This window comes from Scyliorhinus canicula, chromosome 18, assembly GCF_902713615.1.
Source record: "Scyliorhinus canicula chromosome 18, sScyCan1.1, whole genome shotgun sequence".
NCBI classification, from domain to species: domain Eukaryota; kingdom Metazoa; phylum Chordata; class Chondrichthyes; order Carcharhiniformes; family Scyliorhinidae; genus Scyliorhinus; species Scyliorhinus canicula.
This window is the reverse complement of record NC_052163.1, coordinates 5,059,431-5,072,121: the sequence shown is the minus strand read 5'-3', so window position 1 is coordinate 5,072,121 and position 12,691 is coordinate 5,059,431. Positions and strand designations below refer to the sequence as shown.

General features: G+C 59.6%; 1 protein-coding gene across 5 annotated transcripts in view; it reads left to right on the top strand.

Annotated features, from left to right (window-relative positions):
• Positions 1-12,691, top strand: part of stxbp4 (syntaxin binding protein 4) — a 260,949-nt gene that overhangs the window by 99,226 nt on the left and 149,032 nt on the right. For all 5 annotated transcript variants that reach the window (XM_038777465.1, XM_038777464.1, XM_038777467.1 and 2 more), the window contains one exon: positions 752-830. In XM_038777465.1, coding sequence (XP_038633393.1) covers positions 752-830 — 79 coding nt within the window. The remainder of the gene's footprint in view (positions 1-751; positions 831-12,691) is intronic.

The window sequence follows — 12,691 nt, the reverse complement described above, 5'->3', positions numbered from 1 at the left end:
CAGTCAGAGCTAGGGGTGACGGGGACAGGGAGAGGGTACAGTCAGAGCTGGGGGTGACAGGGACAGGGAGAGGGTACAGTCAGAGCTGGGGGTGACGGGAACATGGAGAGGGTACAGTCAGAGCTGGGCGTGACGGGAACATGGAGAGGGTACAGTTTGAGCTGGGCGTGATTTCTAAAGAATTTAGAGGTGAATTAGAGAGATGAGTGGGATGGAGAAATGTTGTGTTGAGAATGATTGAATGGGCTGTTGACGGTGGGCACCGAGGGCTGTATTATTGCCATGGCTGTTGACCCTGGGCACCGAGGGCTGTATTATCGCCATGGCTATTGACCCTGGGCACCGAGGGCTGTATTATCGCCATGGCTATTGACCCTGGGCACCGAGGGCTGTATTATCGCCATGGCTATTAACCCTGGGCACCGAGGGCTGTATTATCGCCATGGCTATTGACCCTGGGCACCGAGGGCTGTATTATCGCCATGGCTATTGACCCTGGGCACCGAGGGCTGTATTATCGCCATGGGCTGTTGACAGTGGGCTCCTCCGGCTGTATTATCGCCATGGCTATTGACCCTGGGCACAGAGGGCTGTATTATCACCATGGCTGTTGACGGTGGGCACCGAGGGCTGTATTATCGCCATGGCTGTTGACCCTGGGCACCGAGGGCTGTATTATCGCCATGGCTGTTGACCGTGGGCACCGAGGGCTGTATTATCACCATGTTTTGTCCATGGTTTTCTTCCCTAGGGCTCGTCAGGATGTAAAAAGACCGACCAGTCTGCTGTGGTGTCACCAAGCAACAGTTCACCAGATGCCGCCTGTACAGGTAAGCATTTCTGTGTTTGCATTTCACACCAAATCCCGGGGAGTATGATGCATGTTCACAAAAAAATCCTGTTTCTTATCAAAGGAACATCTCAGGCCAACACTTCAGGGCAGATTGGGCAAGAGAAAACTGGCTTCAGAACCTTCTCACCTCCTCCAATTCCTCCCCCCCCCCCCCCCCCCCCCCCCCCACCCCCCAGTCGCCAGATCTCCGCAGGCTGCCCCCAATACTCCCCAACCCCACCAATCTCCCCCAATACTCCCCAACCCCACCAATCTCCCCCAAATCCCCCAATACACCCAGCTCCACCAGTCCGCTCCCAGTTCCCCCCAATTCTCACTAGCCTCCAACAATCTCCTCCAGTATCTCCCAATCTCTTGTAGTTCCTCAATCCCAGCCGCCACCAATATCTCCCAGTTCCCCCCATCATTGCCCCCCACCCCATTCTATCCTAGTTTCAGAAGATTGAGGGGGGAATCTTATAGAAACCTATAAAATTCTAACAGGACTGGACGGGGAGGATGCAGGAAGGATGTTCCTGATGGTCGGGGTGTCCAGAACCAGGGGTCACAGTCTGAGGATACGGGGTAGACCATTTAGGGCAGAGATGAGGAGAAATTTCTTCACCCAGAGAGTTTTCGGCCTGTGGAATTCATTACCACAGGAAGGAGTTGAGGCCAAAACTTGTTTTCCAGTCGCAGTTAGATATAGCACTTGGCCCGATGATGAGGGGGAAGGCTGGACAAGGCTATTGATTTGGATGATCAGCCATGATCACAATGAATGGCGGAGCAGGCTCAAGGGGCTGAATGGCCTCCTCCTGCTCCTACTTTCTATGGTTCTATGGTTGTCCCATTCTGTACAACTGATTGAGTAGTCCTGTGATGGAAGGGCAGCACGGTAGCGCAGTGGTTAGCGCTTCACAGCTCCAGGGTCCCAGGTTCGATTCCGGCTTGGGTCACTGTCTGTGCGGAGTCTGCACGTCCTCCCCGTGTGTGCGTGGGTTTCCTCCGGGTGCTCCGGTTTCCTCCCACAGTCCAAAGATGTGCAGGCTAGGTGGATTGGCCGTGCTAAATTGCCCTTAGTGTCCAAAATTGCCCTTAGTGTTGGGTGGGGTTACTGGGTTATGGGGATAGGGTGGAGGTGTTGACCTCGGGCAGGGTGCTCTTTCCAAGAGTCGGTGCAGACTCGATGGGCCGAATGTCCTCCTTCTGCACTGTAAATTCTATGATAATAACCAAAAGTGCGATCAAGCAATAACCTTCTCACGGACACTCAGTTTGGGTTCCGCCAGGGTGACTCAGCTCCTGACCTCATTACAGCCTTGGTTCAAACATGGACAAAAGGGCCGAATGCCAGAGGTGAGGTGAGAGTGACTGCCCTTTGACATCAAGGCAGCATTTGACCGAGGATGACATCAAGGAGCCCGAGCTAAACTGGAGTCAATGGGAATCAGAGTTGGAGTCATACCCGGCACAAAGGAAGATGGTTGTGGTGATTGGAGATCAATCATCTCAGTTCCAGGACATCACTGCAGGCGTTTCTCGGGGTAGTGTCCTAGGCCCAGCCATCTTCAGCTGCTTCATCAATGACCTCCCTTCCATCATAAGATCAGAAGTGGGGATGTTTGTTGATGACTGCACAATGTTCAGCACCATTCACAACTGCTCAGACTCTGAAGCCGTCCGTGTCCAAATGCAGATGGGTGTAAAATACCTGCCACACGCTCACATCCCACAAATGAACAGGAAAACCCCTCGTTTCTGAATCAGAATGATGCCTGCTTGTCCTCTCCAATAGAAAAGAACACTGGCCTGGTTGGTATGTGTCTGCCAATCAACATCACTCAAATAGATTCCCATCACTGTTCTTTGAGGGACCTTGCCCTGTAAAGGTTTCCTCCATCATAACAATGACTGCCTTTGAAACTATATCCTTGGCTCAAAACTGCTTCGGGCTGTCCTGAGGTCACAAGACCAGCTGAGGAAATTATTTCTTTTTATTTCAGTTTGTAGGGCTTTAAAAGTCAATCTTGGTGTGACCTTTCGCGCTGTGTGACCTTTCGCGCTGTGTGACCTTTCGCGCTGTATGACCTTTCGCGCTGAATGGACCTTACGCGCTGTGTGACCTTTAGCACTGTGACCTTTAGCACTGTGACCTTTAGCACTGTGTGATTTACCTTCATTGTACCTCTGAATGTTCCTGAACAGTAGGATACCCGATCCTTCATTGGTTCAGCGAAGGAAGCAATATTTATCAGTCAGTGAGGATGTAGAGTGTTCGATAGGTGATCCACAAAATACTGGCAGAGGGAGCTTTACTCTGTATCTAACCCCATGCTGTACCTGTCCTGGGAGTGTTTGATGGGGACAGTGTAGAGGGAGCTTTACTCTGTATCTAACCCCATGCTGTACCTGTTCTGGGAGTGTTTGATGGGGACAGTGTAGAGGGAGCTTTACTCTGTATCTAACCCAATGCTGTACCTGTTCTGGGAGTGTTTGATGGGGACAGTGTAGAGGGAGCTTTACTCTGTATCTAACCCCGTGCTGTACCTGTCCTGGGAGTGTTTGATGGGGACAGTGTAGAGGGAGCTTTACTCTGTATCTAACCCCGTGCTGTATCTGTCCTGGGAGTGTTTGATGGGGACAGTGTAGAGGGAGCTTTACTCTGTATCTAACCCCATGCTGTACCTGTCCTGAGAGTGTTTGATGGGGACAGTGTAGAGGGAGCTTTACTCTGTATCTAACCCCGTGCTGTACCTGTCCTGGGAGTGTTTGATGGGGACAGTATAGAGGGAGCTTTACTCTGTATCTAACCCCGTGCTGCACCTGTCCTGGGAGTGTTTGATGGGGACAGTGTAGAGGGAGCTTTACTCTGTATCTAACCCCGTGCTGCACCTGTCCTGGGAGTGTTTGATGGGGACAGTGTAGAGGGAGCTTTACTCTGTATCTAACCCCGTGCTGTACCTGTCCTGGGAGTGTTTGATGGGGACAGTGCGGATGGTGCCTATTTTGGATGTTGACACTCGGGGCGGGATTCTCCGACACCCCCCCCCCCTCCCCCCCCGCCGTGCCGGTGAATCGTCGGTGGGCAGCTTGGATCCCGCCCCGCCACCGACGCCGGTTTTTCTGCGGGGTTGGGAATCGCACTGCGCCGGTCGGGGGCCATTGGCAGCGGCCTCCCCGGCGAATCTCCGGCCTACGATGGGCCGAGTGGCCGCCCGTTTTTGGCGATCCCGCCAGCATGTAATACACGAGATCCTTACCGGCGGGACCTGGCTCTGCGGGTGCCCAGCGGATTCCTTGGGGGGGCACAGGGCGATCTGGCCCCCTGGCCCGCGGCCGGGCCCACTGATCCGCGGCCGGGTCTGTGCCGTGGGGGCACTCTTTCCTTCCACGCCGGCCAGTATAACGGTCCGCCATGGCTGGCGCGGAGCCGAAACCCCACTGCGCATGCGCTGGGATGACACCAGCACACGCTGGCGCTCCCACACATGCGCCAACTCGCACCGGAGGATTCCGCACCTTCTGGGCAGCCCGATACCGGAGTGGTTGACGCCACTCCTCGGCATTGATACGGCCCGCCCCGCTGGATAGCGGAGAATCCCACCCTCCGTCTTTCTGCTGGAAGTTAGACTCTGTGCTGATTCTCCCAGTCAGCATGTTTCTCCCCTGTTGAAAATTCGATGCTTTGAGAGTGACAGTGGCAAACATTTTGCATCAAGAGCCCTCGTCACATGTCCTTCATCACCAAGGAAGATTTGAATAATGATGCTGACATGACAGGCAAAGTCTCCAGGCTCCTCAGTGATGAAAGGAAATGAATTGAGTGTTTCTCTTTCAGCTGAAAGAAGCTGAATCAATGAAGTTTGTGAGCGAGATTTGTGCAGAGGCCGCTGTAAATCACAACAAAGGGACTGCTCGCTCACAGTTCCCTTTGTCAAGTTTGCTGTGATCAATAATAGCTCACAGTCTGCAGGTAACAAGAAACCTTCCACATCACTCAGTGCATCGTGTTGCCGTGGCAATTGCGCATTTTCAGGTCATAAGTGGGAGTGAGAATTGCGGAGGAGGTCCTCCCACACCCTCACCATCCGTTCAGTTTGCTGCAGCCGGCAGGTGTGTACCCACCATCTGTCCAGCCTCTACCACCAACTGATTGAAATCTGAGAGGAGGGGGAGGGAGGGGAGGGGGACAGAGGGGAGGGGAGGGGGAGGGAGGGGAGGGGGAGGGGAGGGGGACAGAGGGGAGGGGAGGGGGAGGGAGGGGAGGGGGACAGAGGGGAGGGGATGGGGAGGGAGAGTTTTCAGATGAGAGCGGAAATGTAGGTTCCACTTTCTCAACTTAGTGGGAATGACACAGATAGGCTACTGCTGGACTGTACTGGTCAGTGCGGAGTGTACCGGTCAGTGCGGAGTGTGTCGGTCAGTGCGGAGTGTGTCGGTCAGTGCGGAGTGTGTCAGTCAGTGCGGAGTGTGTCGGTCAGTGCGGAGTGTGTCGGTCAGTGCGGAGTGTGTCGGTCAGTGGTCGGTCAGTGCGGAGTGTGTCGGTCAGTGCGGAGTGTGTCGGTCAGTGCGGAGTGTGTCGGTCAGTGCGGAGTGTGTCGGTCAGTGCGGAGTGTAACGGTCAGTGCGGAGTGTACCGGTCAGTGCGGAGTGTACCGGTCAGTGCGGAGTGTGTCGGTCAGTGCGGAGTGTGTCGGTCAGTGCGGAGTGTGTCGGTCAGTGCGGAGTGTGTCGGTCAGTGCGGAGTGTGTCGGTCAGTGCGGAGTGTACCGGTCAGTGCGGAGTGTGTTGGTCAGTGCGGAGTGTACCGGTCAGTGCGGAGTGTGTCGGTCAGTGCGGAGTGTGTCGGTCAGTGCGGAGTGTACCGGTCAGTGCGGAGTGTGTCGGTCAGTGCGGAGGTGTCCGGTCAGTGCGGAGTGTACCGGTCAGTGCGGAGTGTGCCGGTCAGTGCGGAGTGTGTCGGTCAGTGCGGAGTGTGTCGGTCAGTGCGGAGTGTACCGGTCAGTGCGGAGTGTGCCGGTCAGTGCGGAGTGTACCGGTCAGTGCGGAGTGTGTCGGTCAGTGCGGAGTGTACCGGTCAGTGCGGAGTGTGTCGGTCAGTGCGGAGTGTGCCGGTCAGTGCGGAGTGTGTACCGGTCAGTGCGGAGTGTACCGGTCAGTGCGGAGTGTACCGGTCAGTGCGGAGTGTGTCGGTCAGTGCGGAGTGTACCGGTCAGTGCGGAGTGTGTCGGTCAGTGCGGAGTGTGTCGGTCAGTGCGGAGTGTGTCGGTCAGTGCGGAGTGTGTCGGTCAGTGCGGAGTGTGTCCGGTCAGTGCGGAGTGTGTCGGTCAGTGCGGAGTGTGTCGGTCAGTGCGGAGTGGTATCGGTCAGTGCGGAGTGTCCGGTCAGTGCGGAGTGTGTCGGTCAGTGCGGAGTGTGTCGGTCAGTGCGGAGTGTGTCGGTCAGTGCGGAGTGTACCGGTCAGTGCGGAGTGTGTCGGTCAGTGCGGAGTGTGTCGGTCAGTGCGGAGTGTAGCGGTCAGTGCGGAGTGGTCCGGTCAGTGCGGAGGTGTGCCGGTCAGTGCGGAGTGTGTCCGGTCAGTGCGGAGTGTGTCGGTCAGTGCGGAGTGTAGCCGGTCAGTGCGGAGTGTACCGGTCAGTGCGGAGTGTGTCGGTCAGTGCGGAGTGTACCGGTCAGTGCGGAGTGTACCGGTCAGTGCGGAGTGTGTCGGTCAGTGCGGAGTGTGTCGGTCAGTGCGGAGTGTGTCGGTCAGTGCGGAGTGTACCGGTCAGTGCGGAGTGTGTCGGTCAGTGCGGAGTGTGTCGGTCAGTGCGGAGTGTGTCGGTCAGTGCGGAGTGTGTCGGTCAGTGCGGAGTGTACCGGTCAGTGCGGAGTGTGTCGGTCAGTGCGGAGTGTGTCGGTCAGTGCGGAGTGTGTCGGTCAGTGCGGAGTGTACCGGTCAGTGCGGAGTGTGTCGGTCAGTGCGGAGTGTGTCGGTCAGTGCGGAGTGTGTACCGGTCAGTGCGGAGTGTGTCGGTCAGTGCGGAGTGTGTCGGTCAGTGCGGAGTGTGCCGGTCAGTGCGGAGTGTACCGGTCAGTGCGGAGTGTGTCGGTCAGTGCGGAGTGTGTCGGTCAGTGCGGAGTGTGTCGGTCAGTGCGGAGTGTGTCGGTCAGTGCGGAGTGTGTCGGTCAGTGCGGAGTGTGTCGGTCAGTGCGGAGTGTACCGGTCAGTGCGGAGTGTACCGGTCAGTGCGGAGTGTGTCGGTCAGTGCGGAGTGTGTCGGTCAGTGCGGAGTGTACCGGTCAGTGCGGAGTGTGCCGGTCAGTGCGGAGTGTGTCGGTCAGTGCGGAGTGTGTCGGTCAGTGCGGAGTGTGCCGGTCAGTGCGGAGTGTACCGGTCAGTGCGGAGTGTACCGGTCAGTGCGGAGTGTGTCGGTCAGTGCGGAGTGTGTCCGGTCAGTGCGGAGTGTACCGGTCAGTGCGGAGTGTGTCGGTCAGTGCGGAGTGTGTACCGGTCAGTGCGGAGTGTGCCGGTCAGTGCGGAGTGTGTCGGTCAGTGCGGAGTGTGTCGGTCAGTGCGGAGTGTACCGGTCAGTGCGGAGTGTGTCGGTCAGTGCGGAGTGTGTCGGTCAGTGCGGAGTGTGTCGGTCAGTGCGGAGTGTGTCGGTCAGTGCGGAGTGTGTCGGTCAGTGCGGAGTGTGTCGGTCAGTGCGGAGTGTGTCGGTCAGTGCGGAGTGTACCGGTCAGTGCGGAGTGTACCGGTCAGTGCGGAGTGTGTCGGTCAGTGCGGAGTGTGCCGGTCAGTGCGGAGTGTGTCGGTCAGTGCGGAGTGTGTCGGTCAGTGCGGAGTGTGTCGGTCAGTGCGGAGTGTACCGGTCAGTGCGGAGTGTGCCGGTCAGTGCGGAGTGTGTCGGTCAGTGCGGAGTGTGTCGGTCAGTGCGGAGTGTGTCGGTCAGTGCGGAGTGTGTCGGTCAGTGCGGAGTGTGTCCGGTCAGTGCGGAGTGTCCGGTCAGTGCGGAGTGTACGGTCAGTGCGGAGTGTGCCGGTCAGTGCGGAGTGTGTCGGTCAGTGCGGAGTGTGTCGGTCAGTGCGGAGTGTGTCGGTCAGTGCGGAGTGTGTCGGTCAGTGCGGAGTGTACCGGTCAGTGCGGAGTGTGTCGGTCAGTGCGGAGTGTGCCGGTCAGTGCGGAGTGTGTCGGTCAGTGCGGAGTGTGTCGGTCAGTGCGGAGTGTGCCGGTCAGTGCGGAGTGTGTCGGTCAGTGCGGAGTGTGCCGGTCAGTGCGGAGTGTGCCGGTCAGTGCGGAGTGTGTCGGTCAGTGCGGAGTGTGTCGGTCAGTGCGGAGTGTGTCGGTCAGTGCGGAGTGTGTCCGGTCAGTGCGGAGTGTGTACGGTCAGTGCGGAGTGTGCCGGTCAGTGCGGAGTGTGTCGGTCAGTGCGGAGTGTGTCGGTCAGTGCGGAGTGTGTCGGTCAGTGCGGAGTGTGTCGGTCAGTGCGGAGTGTGGCGGTCAGTGCGGAGTGTGCCGGTCAGTGCGGAGTGTGTCGGTCAGTGCGGAGTGTGTCGGTCAGTGCGGAGTGTGTCGGTCAGTGCGGAGTGTGTCGGTCAGTGCGGAGTGTGTCGGTCAGTGCGGAGTGTGTCGGTCAGTGCGGAGTGTGCGGTCAGTGCGGAGTGTGTCGGTCAGTGCGGAGTGTGTCGGTCAGTGCGGAGTGTGTCGGTCAGTGCGGAGTGTACCGGTCAGTGCGGAGTGTGTCGGTCAGTGCGGAGTGTACCGGTCAGTGCGGAGTGTACCGGTCAGTGCGGAGTGTGTCGGTCAGTGCGGAGTGTGTCGGTCAGTGCGGAGTGTACCGGTCAGTGCGGAGTGTGTCGGTCAGTGCGGAGTGTGTCGGTCAGTGCGGAGTGTGTCGGTCAGTGCGGAGTGTACCGGTCAGTGCGGAGTGTGTCGGTCAGTGCGGAGTGTGTCGGTCAGTGCGGAGTGTACCGGTCAGTGCGGAGTGTGTCGGTCAGTGCGGAGTGTGTCGGTCAGTGTGTCGGTCAGTGCGGAGTGTGTCGGTCAGTGCGGAGTGTGTCGTCAGGAGTGGTCCGAGTCAGTGCGGAGTGTGCCGGTCAGTGCGGAGTGTGTCGGTCAGTGCGGAGTGTGTCGGTCAGTGCGGAGTGTGTCCGGTCAGTGCGGAGTGTGTCCGGTCAGTGCGGAGTGTTGTCGGTCAGTGCGGAGTGTGTCGGTCAGTGCGGAGTGTGTCGGTCAGTGCGGAGTGTGTCGGTCAGTGCGGAGTGTGTCGGTCAGTGCGGAGTGTGTACGGTCAGTGCGGAGTGTGTCGGTCAGTGCGGAGTGTACCGGTCAGTGCGGAGTGTGTCGGTCAGTGCGGAGTGTGTCGGTCAGTGCGGAGTGTGTCGGTCAGTGCGGAGTGTGTCGGTCAGTGCGGAGTGTGTCGGTCAGTGCGGAGTGTGTCGGTCAGTGCGGAGTGTGTCCGGTCAGTGCGGAGTGTGTCCGGTCAGTGCGGAGTGTGTACGGTCAGTGCGGAGTGTGTCGGTCAGTGCGGAGTGTGTCGGTCAGTGCGGAGTGTTCCGGTCAGTTCGGAGTGTAGTCGGTCAGTGCGGAGTGTGTCGGTCAGTGCGGAGTGTGTCGGTCAGTGCGGAGTGTGTCGGTCAGTGCGGAGTGTGTCCGGTCAGTGCGGAGTGTGTCGGTCAGTGCGGAGTGTGTCGGTCAGTGCGGAGTGTGTCGGTCAGTGCGGAGTGTGTCGGTCAGTGCGGAGTGTGTCGGTCAGTGCGGAGTGTGCCGGTCAGTGCGGAGTGTGTCGGTCAGTGCGGAGTGTACCGGTCAGTGCGGAGTGTGTCGGTCAGTGCGGAGTGTGTCGGTCAGTGCGGAGTGTACCGGTCAGTGCGGAGTGTGTCGGTCAGTGCGGAGTGTGTCGGTCAGTGCGGAGTGTGTCGGTCAGTGCGGAGTGTGTCGGTCAGTGCGGAGTGTGTCGGTCAGTGCGGAGTGTGTCGGTCAGTGCGGAGTGTGTCGGTCAGTGCGGAGTGTGTCGGTCAGTGCGGAGTGTGTCGGTCAGTGCGGAGTGTGTCGGTCAGTGCGGAGTGTGTCGGTCAGTGCGGAGTGTGTCGGTCAGTGCGGAGTGTACGGTCAGTGCGGAGTGTGTCGGTCAGTGCGGAGTGTGTCGGTCAGTGCGGAGTGTGTCGGTCAGTGCGGAGTGTACCGGTCAGTGCGGAGTGTGTCGGTCAGTGCGGAGTGTGTCGGTCAGTGCGGAGTGTGCCGGTCAGTGCGGAGTGTGCCGGTCAGTGCGGAGTGTACCGGTCAGTGCGGAGTGTGTCGGTCAGTGCGGAGTGTACCGGTCAGTGCGGAGTGTGTCGGTCAGTGCGGAGTGTGTCGGTCAGTGCGGAGTGTGTCGGTCAGTGCGGAGTGTGTCGGTCAGTGCGGAGTGTACCGGTCAGTGCGGAGTGTGTCGGTCAGTGCGGAGTGTACCGGTCAGTGCGGAGTGTGCCGGTCAGTGCGGAGTGTACCGGTCAGTGCGGAGTGTACCGGTCAGTGCGGAGTGTGCCGGTCAGTGCGGAGTGTGTCGGTCAGTGCGGAGTGTGCCGGTCAGTGCGGAGTGTACCGGTCAGTGCGGAGTGTACCGGTCAGTGCGGAGTGTACCGGTCAGTGCGGAGTGTGTCGGTCAGTGCGGAGTGTGCCGGTCAGTGCGGAGTGTACCGGTCAGTGCGGAGTGTACCGGTCAGTGCGGAGTGTGTCGGTCAGTGCGGAGTGTGTCGGTCAGTGCGGAGTGTGTCGGTCAGTGCGGAGTGTGTCGGTCAGTGCGGAGTGTGTCGGTCAGAGCGGAGTGTGTCGGTCAGTGCGGAGTGTCGGTCAGTGCGGGAGTGTGTCGGTCAGTGCGGAGTGTCGTCAATCAGTGCGGAGTGTACCGGTCGGTGCGGAGTGTACCGGTCGGTGCGGAGTGTACGGCCGGTGCGGAGTGTGTCGGTCAGTGCGGGGTGTCGGTCAGTGCGGAGTGTGTCGGTCGGTGCGGAGTGTACCGGTCAGTGCGGTATGTGTCCGGTCCAGTGCGGAGTGTGTCGGTCAGTGAGGAGTGTACCGGTCGGTGCGGAGTGTACCGGTCAGTGCGGAGTGTGTCGGTCAGTGAGGAGTGTACCGGTCAGTGCGGAGTGTGTCGGTCAGTGCGGAGTGTGTCGGTCAGTGCGGAGTGTGTCGGTCAGTGCGGAGTGTAACGGTCAGTGCGGAGTGTGTCCGTCATGCGGATGTGTCGGTCAGTGCGTGAGTGTGTCGGTCGGTGCGGAGTGTGTCGGTCAGTGCGGAGTGTACCGGTCAGTGCGGAGTGTGTCGGTCAGTGCGGAGTGTGTCGGTCAGTGCGGAGTGTGTCGGTCAGTGCGGAGTGTGTCGGTCAGTGCGGAGTGTGTCGGTCAGTGCGGAGTGTGTCGGTCAGTGCGGAGTGTACCGGTCAGTGCGGAGTGTGCCGGTCAGTGCGGAGTGTGTCGGTCAGTGCGGAGTGTGTCGGTCAGTGCGGAGTGTGTCGGTCAGTGCGGAGTGTGTCGGTCAGTGCGGAGTGTGTCGGTCAGTGCGGAGTGTGTCGGTCAGTGCGGAGTGTGTCGGTCAGTGCGGAGTGTACCGGTCAGTGCGGAGTGTGTCGGTCAGTGCGGAGTGTCGGTCAGTGCGGAGTGTGTCGGTCAGTGCGGAGTGTGTCGGTCAGTGCGGAGTGTGTCGGTCAGTGCGGAGTGTGTCGGTCAGTGCGGAGTGTGTCGGTCAGTGCGGAGTGTGCCGGTCAGTGCGGAGTGTGTCGGTCAGTGCGGAGTGTGCCGGTCAGTGCGGAGTGTGTCGGTCAGTGCGGAGTGTGTCGGTCAGTGCGGAGTGTGTCGGTCAGTGCGGAGTGTGTCCGGTCAGTGCGGAGTGTGTCGGTCAGTGCGGAGTGTGTCGGTCAGTGCGGAGTGTGTCGGTCAGTGCGGAGTGTGTCGGTCAGTGCGGAGTGTGTCGGTCAGTGCGGAGTGTGTCGGTCAGTGCGGAGTGTACCGGTCAGTGCGGAGTGTGTCGGTCAGTGCGGAGTGTACCGGTCAGTGCGGAGTGTGTCGGTCAGTGCGGAGTGTGTCGGTCAGTGCGGAGTGTGTCGGTCAGTGCGGAGTGTGTCGGTCAGTGCGGAGTGTGTCGGTCAGTGCGGAGTGTGTCGGTCAGTGCGGAGTGTGTCGGTCAGTGCGGAGTGTCCGGTCAGTGCGGAGTGTGTCGGTCAGTGCGGAGTGTGTCGGTCAGTGCGGAGTGTGTCGGTCAGTGCGGAGTGTGTCGGTCAGTGCGGAGTGTGTCGGTCAGTGCGGAGTGTGTCGGTCAGTGCGGAGTGTGTCGGTCAGTGCGGAGTGTGTCGGTCAGTGCGGAGTGTGTCGGTCAGTGCGGAGTGTGTCGGTCAGTGCGGAGTGTGTCGGTCAGTGCGGAGTGTGTCGTCAGTGCGGAGGTGTCGGTCAGTGCGGAGTGTGTCGGTCAGTGGCGGAGTGTGCCGGTCAGTGGGAGTGTGTCGGTCAGTGCGGAGTGTACGCGTCAGTGCGGAGTGTACCGGTCAGTGGGAGTGTGTCGGTCAGTGCGGAGTGTGTCGGTCAGTGCGGAGTGTGTCGGTCAGTGCGGAGTGTGCCGGTCAGGTGCGGAGTGTACCGGTCAGTGCGGAGTGTGGTCAGTGCGGAGTGTGTCCGGTCAGTGCGGTGTGTGTCGGTCAGTGCGGAGTGTCGGTCAGGGCGGAGTGTGTCGGTCAGTGCGGAGTGTCGGGTCAGTGCGCAGTGTACCTGTCAGTGCGGAGTGTGTCGGTCAGTGCGGAGTGGTGTGTCGGTCAGTGCGGAGTGGTCGGTCAGGGGGAGTGTGTGTCGGTCAGTGCGGAGTGTGTCGGTCATTGCGGGTACCGGTCAGTGCGGAGCGGTAGT